The sequence below is a fragment of the Microchirus variegatus genome, assembly GCF_963457635.1.
Source record: "Microchirus variegatus genome assembly, chromosome: 6".
Lineage (NCBI taxonomy): Eukaryota > Metazoa > Chordata > Actinopteri > Pleuronectiformes > Soleidae > Microchirus > Microchirus variegatus.
Window position 1 is genome coordinate 33,438,044 of NC_139807.1, and position 17,389 is coordinate 33,455,432.

General features: G+C 43.7%; 1 protein-coding gene across 1 annotated transcript; it reads left to right on the top strand.

The window, feature by feature from the left end:
• Positions 1–32: 32 nt before the first annotated feature.
• On the top strand, positions 33–14,208 carry znf821 (zinc finger protein 821; the record flags this gene model as incomplete). The annotated part of the gene is made up of 6 exons (XM_083891217.1): positions 33–144; positions 9,755–9,886; positions 10,002–10,120; positions 11,654–11,752; positions 12,839–13,005; positions 13,239–14,208. The coding sequence occupies exons 1-6, from the start codon at positions 141–143 to the stop codon at positions 14,206–14,208; spliced, it is 1,491 nt and encodes a 496-aa protein (XP_083747343.1). The 5' UTR covers positions 33–140.
• Positions 14,209–17,389: the final 3,181 nt, after the last annotated feature.

A 17,389-nucleotide genomic window follows, 5' to 3' on the forward strand; every position in this document is an offset into this window, starting at 1 on the left:
GTTCGCGAAAGAAGCGCCGCCGCCGCCGCCGCGGAGCGCCTGTGTCACGGAGCTCAGCCTCTTCCCCCGGCGCCAACCCGCTCTCACGGCCGCTCAGCCCGGGTCTCCAGCCTGATATGCCAGTGTAGACTGCGGACACCATGGGTAACGACTGAATTATGTCTTCGTGCTGGTCATAGCTGTAGCTGTGTTTCGCTGTTAAGCTTCTCCTCCTGACAACAAGGGGCCAACGTTAGGCTTGTTAACGTTAGCCAGCTTTGCTAACATTAACCTAATCTTATTGATGCCCATTCGCTGCTCGATCATAATGATCAATGCGCACAGGGTGTTTTTACGTGTACGAACTCGTGTTTATTATCTGTCAGATATCACGAAAGCATCGCACGTTTGTTGACACGCCGTGATTGTTTGTCTGTTGGAATGGTACGTTCTGTGTTCACCTCGCGGAGGAACACACCTCTACCCCTGCTCAATGTGGTGCTGCGGTCCGTTTACTCGTGGCAGTCAGTGATGACGACTGCATGTAATGTTATGACATTGGCAGGCCAGTGGTTTAGAGCGCCCTCTAGTGTCGATGGTGTGCAGTGTCATAATAAAATAATCATTGACTGTATAAAATAATATAATATAATATATATATACTATATATATATATAAACTCTATTCTGATGGAAATAGCCAGTCTTATTTAAATTACCTAAATGAATACTGGAGTAAAAGTACAAGTATGTTACCAGAAAATGACTAATAGAAGTTGAAGTCACTTTTTTAAATAATATTACAGTAAAAGTATTGACATGTTCGGATCTAAAATCTACTTAAGTTTAAGAAGTAAAAGTATTAGGATTGAGCCATGGTAGCTCAGTGGTCGGGTGAGTTGTTCTTCAACTGTAAGGTTGTGGGTTGTCTATAATATAGACATGTCAGATATGTGTCCTTGAGCAAGGCACTTAAGCCCATGTTGAATTGTGTGAATGGGTGAAAACTGTAGTGAAAACATTAGTTTTTTAGAAAAATTATTTTGGTCCGAAATTTGACAAAAAACGTCATACTATATTATGTCGTCCAAAATTTGAAAAAAATGTTGGTCCAAAATGTGAATTCTTTCCGGAAAAAAATTGACAAAAATGTCATACAAAACTTTGTTGTCCAATATTTGACACATTTTTCAGAAAAATTATTTTGGTCCTAAATTTGACAAAAATGTCATACTTTACTGTGTCGTCTGAAATTTGACAAAAACGTCATACTATACATCATTCTCATACATTCTTCTCTACTATTTGTACACACGGTGTTCTGAAATAATGACAAGATCCTGCATTCTAATGTGTTTTAAGTGTTTTCTTAATTGAATGATAGTTTATGGTGGATCGACGGATGCAGTTGCCGAATTTTTGCAGCCTTTTACTTAAAATGTTTGACAACTTCATTTATTTCTTATCATTTTAATCTCCTCGAAATAGTTGTTTTACCTATTGAAATATATATAATATACGCTATGGTAGTTGTGAATTGTGGTCTTTTAAAAGTGGTTCTCTATATAAACTGTTGAAACTACTTTTTGTTCTAAGTGGACATTTCAGTAGTTAATAGAATAGTTTGTTTATTATAGCTTATTTTACATTGTAGTTATTGTTTTGCTTAAACTCTTTAGTTTGTATTAGTTTATCTTGATTGCAGTGTTTGTGGCACTCGTATAACTATAAAGACAGGACGCAGGTACAGGAGCAGACTGAGTGCACCTGGCTGCTGACGGACATAATCATGTTTGTTTGTTTTGAACCAGAGCAGAAGACAATGGATTTGTTTGCTTTGTTTATTGGATTAAATACACCGCAGAGACCTCAATAACCAGCATGGTCACACATTATAAAACAATATAAATATATAGACCAATAAAATACTGTAAATAACTGAAAAAAACATATAAACTGAGTAAAAAAAGATATGCATTACACTGCAAATGATCCTCTTCATTTCCCAACTTGCAGAACAATAACTTCACACAGGTTTAAGTGAGGTGGGGCCCCTTTGGGGAGGTTTCGGGGGCCCCCAAGCAGTTGCCTGCCTTGCCTGCTACATAACTGCTTACTCCTCAGGGTGTGGATGATAGTCCTTTTGATTTTGTTCAGTTTATTCAGCTTCATTTTGAACATAATCTTTGTTCGTAAACATTACGTTCACGTCGTCGTCGTCGTTTCTCCGACACGACGTGAACGCAGCACCCCTTCTCCCCCCCCTGCGTGTCCCACAATCCTGTGCGGCGCGGCTGCGTCAGTTTTCACGCTGTGCGTCACAGATCAGCTGAGCTCGTGCGTCGCCGCAGTGTGCGCGCGGGTGTCAGCGGCGCTCGGAGCACTTCGGTGCTGCTCGGTGCTGCTCGGTCTGTGTGTGTGTGTGTGTGTGTGTGTGAGACCGGACATCGCAGTGACTGTAGCCGGGATTATGTTTTTTAAATCAGCTGCAACAATGTGACGCCTTCACGTGCCCTCCGTGTTTCTTTGGACGCTTTATTTAATCCGTGTGGTTTTTTTTCTCACTCCTCCATCAGCGGAGGATTCACCTGGAGCGCGCGCTCTGCGTAAAAGGCGCAGGAGGAGATTGTGCCGTTTGTTTTTAACGCAGGAGCGGATTATAATAATATGTCCAGACGGAAACAGACCAACCCGTTCAAAGTTAACTGTAGGTATTTCAGACACATCAGTAAGTGGCGTTTATTTATCTGTCTATTATGTGTTTGTGTGACAGGAGTGAGCTGATTTTACTATATCTATTTATTTATTATGTTAATTACTGACATATGTTGATGCTTTGGATTGTATTTGTTGTCTTGTTGTTAGTGTGTCTGTATCAGGGCCGGCCCAAGCCTCCATGGGGCCCTAAGCAAAATGTGATTTTGGGGCCCTCTGTTACTGCCAATAATAATGATTATTGATCATTCACACACATACTATACTTAACTAAAGGTATTCTACTCTGTTACGAATACAAATACACTTGTAAAACTAAATGTGAGAACTTTTTGTTTGACACCAGATTTGCAAACTCTCAGAAAAATCTTTCAATTAATATTTGGCAAAATCAGCAACTCCCCCTACTGGTGACACAGAGAATCAATACATAAAACCTAACCGTTTATAAATAAAATATATTAAGATATTAATATCTGAAATCTAAAAATGGAAAATAAATATTTTGGGGTGATTCAAAATACACTCCTGTAATACAAAGATTTGACTTTTATATGTAAAAAACACAGCATTAAATAAAATAAACAAATACTTCAATAATAAAGTAACTAAACAGAGGCATCCGGAACAATGTCATAAAAATGCTTTATAAATAAAATATAAAGTTAAATAATCACATCTGACAACTATGTAAAAACTGTGAAAAAGCTTTGATAAAAATGGGGAGAAAAATTCAAAATAAACTACAACAATCCAAACTTTTATTATTATTTTTGAGTTAATTGCTCTTGGGGGCCCTCTAGTGGTCACGGGGCCCTAAGCAGCGGCTTAGTTTGCTTATACCCTGGGTCGGCCCTGGTTTGTATGAATGTGAGCAACATAACTGGAAAACTGAAGAGTTTTGTTTGTTTTGTTGCAACTAATGTTTATTTTCATAATCGATTAATCTGTCGATTATTTTCTCGATTAATCGATTAATGGTTTGGTCCGTAAAATGTCAGAAAATGTTCAGAAACGATGTTCAGTGTTTGTCAAAGCTGGAAATATTATATTTAAGAAGAATTAAGGATTTAATAAAATTTCGATGAATTGTTCAGCCCTAGTGGTCATGTAGAGAACTTGCTCTCGTTTTTCTCACAAACTCCTTCCACGGTGTTGATATAATCCCCGATCTTGAAAGAGAGTCAACAATAGTTTTAAAATCCCGGATCTGGATCTGGATCTGGATCAAATCCAGTCAGCGTTTCCTTTGGGCCATAAACTTCAGTCCAAATGCGTCTTCACTTTATTTCAGTTTTGCTCCTCAGCAAACAGATTAAAACTTGGGCCCAAAATAATCTCTTAGGTGGAGGAAAAAACACACTTGGTTAAAGAGCAGCTGTTACCATGGTGACAAACTCTGCAGCGTTCGTGTGTGTGTGTGTGTGTGTGTGTGTGTGGAACAGTGCTGTCGTCTCACCGAGCTGCTGTCAAACATGAAAACAACATGTTTTCTATTTCTGTCTAACGTTCATTAAAGGCATCAAAGTTTTCAAAGGCAGGTGTTTGTGAACTAATGACCTTTAGTTCTAAAGTAGAATAGTTTAAAGGTCTTTGTGGACATTTAAGTGTAGTTTAAAGATTCTTTTAAAAACATCACAGATGATGAAAGGAGCGTCAAAATCTAACCGTCTGTTAATTTAAGGAAATGTCTGTCTCTGTGACAGGCTTCTAACTGGGCAGGTGACTTAGTGTGCGTGCGTGTGCGTGCGTACGTGCGTGTGCGTGCGTGTGCATGCACTGGTGTTTTGGACATCACTGCTCCTGTGCCTTGTGTGTGTGTGTGTGTGTGAGAGAGAGAGAGAGAGAGAGTGTGTGCATGTGTGTGTGTGTGTGCTAGCGTGCACTGGTGTTTGGACATCACTGCTCCTGTGCCTTGTGTGTGTGTGTGTGTGTGTGTGTGAGAGAGAGAGAGTGTGTGTGTGTGAGAGAGTGTGTGTGTGAGAGAGAGTGTGTGTGTGTGTGTGTGTGAGAGAGAGTGTGTGCGTGTGTGTGCGTGCGCTGGTGTTTGGACATCACTGCTCCTGTGCCTTGTGTGTGTGTGTGTGTGTGTGTGTGTGTGTGTGTGTGTGTGTGTGTGTGTGTGTGTGTGTGTGTGTGTGTGTGTGTGTGTGTGTGTGTGTGTGTGTGTGTGTGTGTGTGTGTGTGTGTGTGTGTGAGAGAGAGTTTGTGTGTGTGAGAGTGTGTATGTGTGTGTGTGTGTGTGTGTGAAAGAGAGTGTGTGCGTGTGTGTGTGTGTGTGCGTGCGCTGGTGTTTGGACATCACTGCTCCTGCGCCTTGTGTGTGTGTATGTGTGTGTGAGTGAGAGAAAGTGTGCGTGTGTGTGTGCGTGTATGCACTGGTGTTTGGACATCACTGCTCCTGTGCCTTGTGTGTGTGTGTGAGTGTGTGTGTGCTTGTGTGTCAGAGAGAGTATTTGCGTGTGTGTGTGAGAGAGACTGTGTGTGTGTGTGCGTGCGTGCGTGCCTGAGTTTGTGTGTGTGTGTGTGTTCACGATCACTAATCAGTGTGCACCGACTTTCTAGAAAGAAAAAAATGGAAGATAGAAGATTGTTAACGGAGCGATTCTGCCCAGGTGGAGAAATGACAGGAGACAGAGGCTGTTACCACGGCAACCATGGTAGTAAAATACTCACTCTATTGTTGTTTGATGATGATGATGATGATTTTGACTTTGTTTGGATAAGAAATGCAAAATATGTCATTTTTATGTTATTTGTGCATGTGTTGAGTGGATCTCAGACCTGTCAGGGGACTTACTCAGGTACAGGTACAGGTGTTTACAGGGACAGGTACAGGGACTGCACCTGTAATCATAGGAATATGTGTGAATTAGTGATAACAGAGAAGATTAGTTCATAGTGTTACTGGTGTAAGAATCTCTGCTTTCCTTTGGTTTTGAAGAATCAGCCTCTGACTGAGAGTCACATGATGATAATCAAGATCACTGTGCAGATCTGACAGTTTACATGATGACAGGAAATCAGAACAGATATTTTAAATATGAACGTTTGTTGCTGGAGCCGTATTTTCCCTTCACATGGACAGATAATAGTTGTTGTTGCTACAGAAACACGTGTTTGTGCACGTTGACACTTGTGATGTTCAGCAGTCGTGAGCTGGTGGTCTGTCATTGATGGCTGGAGGTTTGAGTGTGTGTGTGTGCGTGTGTCTGTGCGTGTGCGCGTGTGTGTGTCAAGGTGGCTTTGGTGGCTTTGATGTCACAGCATTGTCTTCTGACTTTAATCTCAGAATTCTGACTTTAAAACTCAGAAATCTGACTTTAAACTCAGAATTATGACTTTAATCTCAGAATTTGGACTTTATTGTCAGAATAGTCGTGTCAGGACGGTCCAAAATGTCAATGACGACTTTGCCGTAAATCCTACGGGCCGCCAGCACCAATGCTACAAAATCTATCTAGTTATCTATCTGCTGACTGCGTGAATCCCTGCGAGCTAATGAGCTAAACTGCTGTTCAGTAACATTCTATAAGTCTGCTTTTACACAACAACGCTCCCAAGTGAAACCGACAACGTATTTTATCAGATGTGTCTTTCGTTTAGACGGTGACTGCGTTTTTGGGGCTTAAAAAGGCAAAAAAAACTAAGCCACCCTGAGTCCAGAGTGTAAATGTTAAAAACGCTCCACCGTGGCAGTTTGTCTAAAGGGTTGAAAACACAGTACAGACAAACAACAACAAACATGTGGGATTAAAATCCATCAGTCAGACGTTTAAGTCGCCTTAGCTGCTACTTCGTGCTACGAGAGAGAAGTAGAAGGAAGTTTCAACGCTCCTGCTGTTGTTGTATGGCAGTGCTTCACATGCATACTACATCAAATTTCACACACTTTAGCGTCACCGTGTGCAGATTTCTACCCAAAGACACTCGCCTAAACGTGGAATAAAAAAGTGGGAACGCAACACCATTTTTGCGGTTTGTGTTCTTCAGATCGTTGTCGTGTAAAGCCAGCTTAAGAAGAGTCCTGAGTGGGAACACTCGTGATGGTGTAGATAACATGTTAGTGCAGACATGCTGTCAGTCTGGACTCTGAGACTTTCCTTGATTGTCTCACTTGTCTTTTTGTGAGGTATGACCCCCCCCCCCCCCCCCCCTCACCCTCAGACAGGGTCAGACTGACAGAGCAGACAGTCTGACACACACACACACACACACACACAGAGGGAATTCCAGACAATAATACAACAATCCCGTCTGCCTTTGTGTTTGTTTTCCTTCATGACTCTGATGTTCTGCAGCATTATTTATTAGGTTCTGTTCTGTCCGTGTAGGTTTTGGCTCTGAGAAGAAATAACAATGTGCTTCGTGTTAGTGATGTGGAAATCTTGTGAGATAAGAGTGTGTATTATGGGAAACTCAGTGGCTCTGAATGCTTTATCATAAAAGTTAATGAGGAGTTGAGTGAGGTATGATGCACCTCTGGATTATTATGGTAGAAAAACCGTAGCTGTTGCAGGTTTTATAGGTTTTCAGATAACAATAGAGTTGATTGCTGTGTGTTTAAATGGTTCAGTCTGAACTTGCAGATGTTTAAGTTTAAGTCAGGAGAAACTAACTTACTTTACGTAATATTGGGTCTGTTCCTCCATCCTTGGTCTGCTCTGTAAAGGGGGGGGGGGCCCTCTGCTCATGAAAAGGAAAAGGAAGGGTCTTTGAATTCATCAGGACCCCCATCGCTTGGTGTTTGAGTGGAGTTTTTGGCATTCTATCTTTTGTCTGTTTTGTTTTGTGTGTACCCCCCCCACGCACACACACACACACACACACACACACACACACACACACACACACACACCATGTCTGTTGGCTGATGAGTTTGTCTCTTTGTCTGGATTCAGTCAGACACTGCGTCACCTCCTGCTTACAGACACACAGACACTCGCTGAGATAACATCACAGTGGCAGAGACTGACAGAGGAGGGAGGAGGGTGTGTGTGTGTGTGTGTGAGTGTGTGAGTGTGAGACAGATGTACAGACAGAGCCTCAGCACTGGGGGGGATGGGTATCTCTCAAAACATCAATCTTTGCCTATGTGCTGTGAAGGCAGCTTGTAGTGATATAGTTTTCATCGCAGACCAACTCTGCTCGTGTAGGCCGACTGCGTAATACGTTATCCGACTGCGTAACCACGGAGACCCCTCCAGCCTTCATAGTTCTCCGTCGTGGTGGCGGATACGCACTGCAATTTCCCTCCCGATCAGTAGGGGTCGCTACGCAAGGTTGTTGTGCTTCTGGCTACAGTGAGCGATGGCGTCCGAGAGAGAAAGACTGTGGAACCGGTATCACATTGAAACAGTGGCCGTTTCTCACTTTTCTGTGTCACGGAACGCAGTTTTAAGATAATTTGTGGTGAGAAATAAGCCATTTAGAGTCTAAACATGTGCTGTGTGTGTTAAGATATGACGTATTTATAGTTTGGCAGCTCACGAGGTGGCGTAACGTTACTTTGCTTCTCACTGTGGTGGCGGCTAATATGCTGCTGCATGTTGCTGCTATATGTTAGCAGTGTCTTACAATATTTACATGCTGTTTTGGTTTAGTAAACAATGGATTTTCTGATTCAGAATAAAGAAATTGATAAATTGAACTTTTGGATAAAGGGGAGTTTACTGACACTGGAGAAACCGTGCAGACTCAGACATGTTTGCACTCTGTAGTTATTTCTGTCAGACACAGGTAATTCACGCGGGAAGAAAATTGGATTTTATATAAAACATGACATTCCTGCACGTGAACGCACAAATGAAAGTCTGCTGTTCCATATTTGTGTTCAGGGTCAAAGTGTAAACCTAAGAATAAGACGCGAGAAGTCATTTTATCCTCTGCCGTAAACACAGAGGCTTGTGTAAGAAAGAGTTAAAAATGAGCCACATATGGGCTGCTATGGTGCGAGGCTTTGTCCTCCCCTGAGAGCTGATGCTATAGATATGAAGTAGTCAGAGCTGCATATGAGCAGGGAGGACAGAGGGCGAGCCAGGCTGTTCATTGTGTGGGTGGTTCTGAAAGAGAGAGAGAGAGAGAGACGTACTGAGGAGCAGCAGCTAGGACGTTAGCTGCAGGAAAATAGTGCAGGCTGCTTCCCCATGAGACTGGCATGTATCTGTGAGTGTATATATATGTGTGGGGGTGGGGATGCAAATGAAGTTAATGTGTGTGCAAGTATGTCAGCGAGCTGGCCTCCACGCTGCAGCGTTCATTACGCTGCTGCGTCTCTGCCAGTTTATACACAAACAGCCTGTTTTAAAGTAGAAATACGTTTCAACAGAGTTGAGACGGACCAACATGTTCTCGTTACTACAAACAAAGCAAGAACTCCCTCAGCTATAGGTGAATGTGTTAAAAAATTCATCCCTTCTTCTTGTGGTATGTTATTACAGTATGTTTGTTGCCATGGAGATAAAACACTGATGCACAGAGTGAAGATAAAAATGTGGCTCCTGTTTAGATAACTGTCATTAGTTCCATGTGAATATCATGAAAACCCATTATTTATGAAAATAGTGCAGTGCCCGAAGGAAGTGTGTATTTCTATAGAGGGAGCTGAAGAAGATTTTTCAGTTATGGTAATGTACGATAAGGAATGTAAAGGATAACATAATACAAACACTGTGCAACCTCATTAGGGACAACGCAAATGTGCCTAATGTTTTTGAGACTAAAGTCAGCTCACTGTCAAAGTGCATCAGGGCAAATTTCCTGAATTTCAAAAATTCATTAAAATTATTCCTTAAGAGGTTTGCAAATAATTTCAACGATCCTTGTTCAGGGCGATGACGACTATTATGATGCTAAATTTCAAGTCATTCCGAGATACTTTTTGTTTTCGAGAAGAAAGTCAGCTCACTGTCAAAGTGCATCAGGGCAAATGGATCATTTCCTGAATTTCAAAAATTCATTTACTTTTTGTTTTTGAGACTTTTTGTTGTATTTGTATGAAACAAAGTGTCTCAGTCCACCGTTCTCTTTCATTAGACACCGTCTCTCTCCATCTTCTCCAGGGCCATTCCACACTTTGGGCATCACAGGACTTCAACACACGATTAACATGGACGGCAGGGACGAATTCACCGAAGACAGCGAATGCTGCAGCAACAACTCGCGTGAAATCCACGGGCAGGACAGCGTCTCAGGTACAGGCTGGAGGGACGAGACCAAGTGGACGGATTGTGTGGGGAACATCTGTTAGTGAGAGTAAGACCTGCTGTTGTCTGTCTATAATTGATAGGGCTGTGTTTGCCTCCATAGAAGACAGCGATAGTGACCTCGACCACCACGGCGAAGACTTGTCCTCCAACACCTCGGCTGACGACCACATGACCACCAAGAGAACGCAGTGTCGCCTTCAAGGAGCAGGAGTCAAAGAGGTGAGAGCGGTGGTAACGTCACTCAAGGTTTTCGACCACTTCCTGTGGTCTTCCTCAGAAGGGTCACGTGACGTTACATCTAGCTTCCTGTTGTTAATGCAGTCGTCCTCTGCTGTCTGACGTCCTGTCGAGTGATAGGATGTGAGATCCCTCATCCTGGGTGAAGGTTCTCCGATCTCGATGGCCTCCCTGATCCACAGTGGTGTCCAGTCCATGATGTGATTAATGATCACTGCCCTCCAGACAGCAGGGGGCGGTGTCTGACAAATCTGCTGTAAATTACTCCAAAACTTGTAGATTAATGCTCCGTCCCAATACCTCCCCCTTAAAATTTCCCCTTGGTTTTGGGACACCACTACGTGCAAATTAGCGCAGTGAACGTAACGAACGTGCTAACCTACGTCACATGTTGACAATTCTACCGCTGGATCATGCTACTATTTTCATTCAGGAAAAATGCCGGTGGATCAGCTGTTTGTTTTTCTCCGTCCTCGTAAAGGCTAAATCACAAATGTGATTGAAATCTAACAAGTCCAGGGTATTCTTGTTCAAGTGAACGCCGGTACACACATCCAGACACTGACAAAACTACACACATGTAGCAGAGCTAGCTAGCGGCTGTTTGCCGGGTGCTTCGAGAGCGTTTGCCCGTCATGCAGCTCTGCGTGGCGGGCGTGCTCTCTCTGGCGCTCGGCGGGTAGCCGCTCGCTAGCTAGTTAGCTAGCTGCTTTCATAAATGGTCACTTATTTTCTGACATTAGTGTTCAAAGCTCAACGGTCTTTTAGATGTGTATCAAACCAACATATTCCAACACAATTCGACATTGTTACGTGCTTATTTGCGAAAATATATCACAACGAAAATGTTCCTCGGTAGATGTGCCCGCCATCTTTGTTGAGAAATATCAGCCGGCTCGCTGAATTCGCAAAGCATCATGGGTAAATTCATCTTCCACTTCTTTTTAAGCCCGCATCAGAGCTCACTACATTTTGAGGGTTGATTATAAGATTAAGATTATAAGCAAAATGTAGGGTTAGGGGGAAATGTAGGGTTAGGGGAGGTATTTGGACAGGGCCAAAGTGATGTTATCTATGAGTAGTGACAGCTTTGATAAAGTTAAATATACAGAACCAGCAGAGATTAGGAACTGCACGCCCTTCACTGGGCTTGTGAAAGACTTCAACACCTCCTCCGGCAGCAGTGAATATGTTTCCTGCTTAGACCTTCTGCTGGAAAACCTCGGTCTTTCAGCTTGTGCGTGAGTCACATCGATGACACCGCGCTGCATCATGTCACTGTTTGTGAGTCACTGGGGTTTAGTGAGAAACTGCACATTCATGCGCTGAACACATCATCATCATCATCATGAAGTCATGACACCCAGAAGGTCTGCTTCGTTTTAGTAGCATTCGCGTCACAGGATGTAAACAGTGAATCTGGACATGATTTACTGCCACACTGCTGTGATGGGGAAGTGATGCTGTCGAGATCCTTTGAGCACGCTTTAATGGTGTTTGTTTGTTTGTCATCAGGAGAGCGAGGACGGAGGAGACCACCTCCACACCTTTGTTTGTCCTCTGTGCACGCTGGACTTCAGCAGCCCAGAGAAACTCATCTCCCATGTCTACCAGGTCAGAGCAGCGTTCTATTCTTAAAGGGTTTACTGCTGCGTGAGTCTTAAAAAGTGTGGAGTTTGAAACTGTTTTCCAATTGTGTTTAAACGTCTGGAACAAAGTTGGTGTTTTCACCGGTGTTTGTGAAGTCTCTATGAGCATTTACAGAACTCACCTCCAGGGCCGGCCTGCTTAGGGCCCCGTGACCACTAGAGGGCCTGTAGTTTATTTAGAATTTTTCTCCCAATTTTTACCAAAGCTTTTTCACAGTTTTTACATAGTTTTTATTTATTTATTTAACTTTATTATTATTATTAATTTTATTTATAAACCATTTTTATTACCTTGTTCCAGGTGCCTCTGTTGACTTACATTATTATTGAAGTATTTGTTTGATATTTATTTGTTTATTTTATTTAATGCTGTATTTTTTACATTGTGCACATTTTTAGATTTTCAGACCTTAATATCTAAATATTTTTTATTTATAAACCGTTTGGTTTTATGTATTGATTCTGTGTCACCAGTAGGGGGAGTTGCTGATTTTGCCAAATATGAATTGAAAGATTTTTCTGTAAATTTGCAAATCTGGTGTCAAACAAAAAGTTCTCACATTTAGTTTAACAAGTGTATTCATATTTAGTATAGTAGGTGTGTGAATGATCAATAATCATTATTATTGATCAATTGACCCCAAAATCACATTTTGCTTAGGGCCCCATGGAGGCTTGGGCCGGCCCTGCTCACATCACTGCACAGTTTCTCGTGTAAATGTCACACAGTAGTTTTATCCTTGTACTAGAGGAAGAACTGTGTGTTCCGTGGCTGTGATGTCGAGTCATTACACCAGAAACATCTAAACTGTCTCAGTGGTAAATTAATAACAGTGTGAGCAGTTCTTAGTCCTCAGTCGTGCACATATTAACATATAAACACCTGTTATTCAGGCTCAATACATGTGACAGAAGTTAAATCTTATGTCACATCTACAGCGTGTGCTCTGCTCAGTGGTTTTATTCCTTTCTCTTAAAGTAGACGTTTGTCGTCTCTTATACATTATATTGTCGGTGTGGTTTCAGTGTCGCCTCCTTCTTTGTTTAACAGCACACAAGTATGATGAGCAACACCAAGAGCTACGTCTGCCCAGTGTGTGGGCGAGCGCTGAGTTCGCCTGGCTCGCTCGGGCGCCATCTTCTCATCCATTCCGAGGACCGCCTCTCCAACTGCGCCGTCTGTGGAGCTCGCTTCACCGACACCAACAACTTCAACAGGTTTGGTTTGGCCGCCTCTCTGCTCTCTGTAGCACTCGTCTCGGGTCATTGACGCAGATCGCTTTAAGTTAGAAAAGCAAGAAGAAATGTGTCTCTGGGAAAAGACGAGGAAATGGAGTGGACAAATTCACAGAGTCCTTCTTTGTCCACTTGTCTAACAACGGCCAAGATGCAAACAAAGAACCATCGTATGCTTAAAAAGATCAGCTGAATTTTGCTTTATCGTTTTGCAGGGAGAAGCTGAAAGATGTCCTTGACACGTCCAGGATGGACATCACGGACGGACGGAACCCATGTTCCTTGTCCCAGTCCCTCTCCAGCAGTCCCATGGACAGCCCAGGCCCCGGCAGCCACTCCTGCCATGGTCCAGGTCCAGGTCCGGGTCCCAGCCCCAGTTCATGTCAGGGTCCTCACCCATGTCAAGCCCCGGACCCCAGCACCAACTTGTGTCAGGCCAGTCACACCTGCCAGGGTCTCGGCCACATCTCCAGCCAGTCTCAAGGGCCCAGGAGGTCGTGTCACGGTCCAGGACCAGGTTCTGAACAAGGACCCTCCTATCCCTCACTACCCGACGGTCTGCTCTCTGAAGGGCCGTCGCTCGCATCCATCCCCGATGCTCTGAACTCCTCTTCCTCAGGCCTTCCTCCCATCCCCGACATCTTAAGCCCGATGCCGGTGTATCCTGCCGGCGTGTTGCTGGTGTGCAACAGCTGCGTGGCCTACCAGCAGTTAGTGGAGGCTCAGTCGCCGCTGAGGAAGTGGGCTCTGCGCAGGAAGAACGAACCTCTGGACGCTCGCCTGCATCGTTTGGAGCGCGAGCGCACTGCGAAGAAGAACAAGAGGGCGTGCGAGACGGACGAGGAGAGGGAAACGAGGAGGCTGAGGGACCGCGAGGCCAAACGCATGCAGAGGATGCAGGAATCGGACGAGCAGAGGGCGCGGCGGCTGCAGAGAGACCGCGAGGCCATGAGGGCGAAGAGGGCCAACGAGACGCCCGAGAAGAGGCAGGCGAGGCTGATCCGCGAGAGGGAGGCCAAGAGGATCAAACGGCGCCTGGAGAAGATCGACCCAGCTCTGAGGACACAGATCGAGAACGATCCTGCAGCCATGGCCGCGCTCACAGCCGACATGAGTCTCTTTCAGTTTCCCTGTCCCATGCCCGTCCCTTCCATTGACAATGGTCTGTTCATGAAGCTGCCCTAACTGGACCGGACCGGCCCACTCTGGGGACCGGGGGGGGGGGATGATAAACGGGCGTCTGAACAGCAACGTTAAACCTCTGCACTCCACAGTCACAGCAAACCATTCCTGGCTGGTTTTCCTTCCAGCACCTGGACGTCTGTGTCCGACAGCTTCACACAAACCGTTTATAATTTATTAGCGTGTCGGGAAAACCTTGGGAACGTCGTTAGGAATGTTCCATATTGTATGGATAAAGACATAAAAGCATGCTGTAAAGAGATTTTTTATCTTTTTCCAGTGGACCGTTGATTCTCGTAGGAGCAGTTGTAAACTTCCTTTGAGGATAAAAAAAAATCTTTTTGAATCTTTTTGCACATGGATCCTCAGTAAAGGGGGCGGGGACTCTGTAGCCACAGGCCCCGCCCTCCTCTCTGGTCCACTCTGCCAGCCCAGTGACCCGGGTTTACTGGTAGCTACACCTCTGTCTTCAAGCTGCCATCGTGGGTCTGCGAAGTTCATATTCAGTCAAAATTCTACCTCAGCTGGCGCCGCAGTGGCGCCCTCTGTCCTGTGGGTGGCGCCCTCTGTCCTGTGGCTTACTGCGTTCAAACCCCAAGCTTCCAAAGCTCTATGTCTACTGTACACTGCTTCTCCAGAGGACGCAGGCTGTTTTCCACACTGTGTGTTTGCATTTATCACTCAGGCACTTTTAAAGGGACGGTGCAGGTCTTTTTGAAGTCGTACGGCCTAAAAAAAAATTCCCCCAATTTACTAAAGACAAAATAATTATTCATATGATTTACTATGATGTTTTACACACACATACAGTGTTTCGGTGTCAGTTTATTTGAATATTTTCCTCCATGACTTAGTCACAGTCTCTGGACTAAAATGCAGTGACCAGACTACTGTGTTAAATATTGAGATTTTAGACATTTCCCTGGTAATTGCCGGAGATTAACCCACGTTTTTTGGGATTGTTAAATATTTTACAATATTCTACAGTTCGGCACTGTACGGCGGTAGCTCGCCGCCCGCAGTCAGCGGTGCTGTCTCTACTTGTGCTACTGCCTTTTATTGCAATGGGCTTTAAACAAACTGTGCAGCCCCTGTACAGTCACTTGTTCCGCAAAAACCCAAACCAGTTCCAAATCACTGAAGATACTCGTTCTTTCTTTCGAACACAATTCTCGCACTGGTTTGCCGTAGCCGTGTTGTCGCTACGTGTGCATCCGCGTCCATGTCCGGAGGGGAAACGAGTAGAGCTGAAACAATTAATCGATGAATTGATTATTAATCGATGACTAAATTCTCCTGTCACTCACTGACTCAGGGCCTGAAAACACCTGCACTTCAAAGAAGCTGAACTGTCCCTTTAATGAGACACAAACGTTCACTGCTGATGGAAACGTCATGTGATCATCATGTGATCGTCATGTGACTGTCCTGTTTGTCGTCTTCATGCATTTGTCTCTCCTTCACGTTCTCTTCATCTTCTCTCCACGTTCTCTTTATCTTCTCTCCACGTTCTCTTTATCTTCTCTACACGTTCTCTTTATCTTCTCTACACGTTCTGTTCATGTTCTCTCCATGTTCTCTTTATCTTCTCTCCATGTTCTCTTGATGTTCTCTCCACGTTCTCTTCACATTCACTTGATGTTATCTCCTCGTTCTCTCCACGTTCTCTTTGCCACTTTGACTCTTGTTCTGTTTTATTTCCACAGTGTCTCACAGACACATGTTGAATACTTTGCCAGTGTGATTTCTTGATTTTTGTTGATTTTGCTGTTTTGCTGTTGCAGAGCTGTGGTTCCTCTGCCTCTCAGTAGAACCTCAGTTGTTGGCTGCTGTTCTTGTACTGTACGACACATTAGTTACCTCTTATAACTCCATATATAGTTTGGGCTCATGACGTTCACTTCAGCGGTCGCTGTGGAACAGTGACCGACCACAGAAATAATCACCATTACTTGAATTCTGCCCAGTCAGATGTGTTTCTTTCATTATTTACAACATTATTATGATTCTATTGAGGCTCACACACACACACACACACACAGATTGTGTAGCATTGTAAGGCTGCACGACTTTACCACTTCACCTTCTTATCTCTATAAATAGATCTATTTCTCTTCAGTCGGCAGGAACTCGTTTATCGAACAATGATTTTAACTCGTGTCCCTGTTGTTGTTTTCTGAGGTTAATTTAATGAAGGTTACAGCCCATACTGGGAGAGAGATTTTATTCATCTGTATTCATTAACCTCATTCCTGCACATATTTATGCAATATGATGTGAATATTTTTTTTTGTGGAAATATCTGGGTTACATTGTATCTGTTGGTGATATAAAATTGTTATTGTTTTTTTTTTTTTTTAAATACGAGGCCATGTTTAAAGTTTATGGTTTTAGTGCCGTTATCTGGTCCAGATGCAAACGTATACAGTAAATATTGACAGTGACATATTGAGATGGGGACTGTTTGAGTCACTCCTAGATGAGTCTGTTACACACAATTAAATTATTAACAGTATTGATTTTTTTTATTTTATTATTATTTCTGGGAGTGCATCAAACCTCTATGCAACAGATGTGGTTTTTATTCCATTTATTCCAACGGGAAAACGATTCACGTTCCCACTGAAACTATGCAGAACGCAACTTTTCATTTCAACAGACTTCGAAGCTTCTCAGGCAACGGAACTCGGTGAGAGGTCGAAAGACGACGCTCTGATCCCGAAGAACGATGTGATCACGTGACGTGATGGAGGCGGTTCTGATGCAGTCATGTGACTTCAGCAGAGACACTTTAAAGGCCACGTTATACTTCTACGACTGCGTAACCACGGAGACCCCTCCAGCCTTCATAGTTCTCCCTCGTTGGTGCCGGATACGCACTGCAATTTCTCGCCCGATCAGTAGGGGTCACTACGCAAGGTTGTTGTGCTTTTGGCTACAGTGAGCAATGGTGTCCGAGAGAAAGACTGTTGTTGCCGCTGAATAAGATTGAAACAGTGGCCGTTTCTCACTTTTCTGTGTGACGGAACGCAGTTTTAAGATCATTTGAGGCGAGAAATTAGCCATTTAGAGTCTACACATGTGGTTTGTGTGTTAAGATATGACGTATTTATAGTTTTGCAGCTCTTGCTGCCGAAGACGACGCAGAGGCTCTCCGTCGACGTAGAGGGGTCTATGTTAGCGA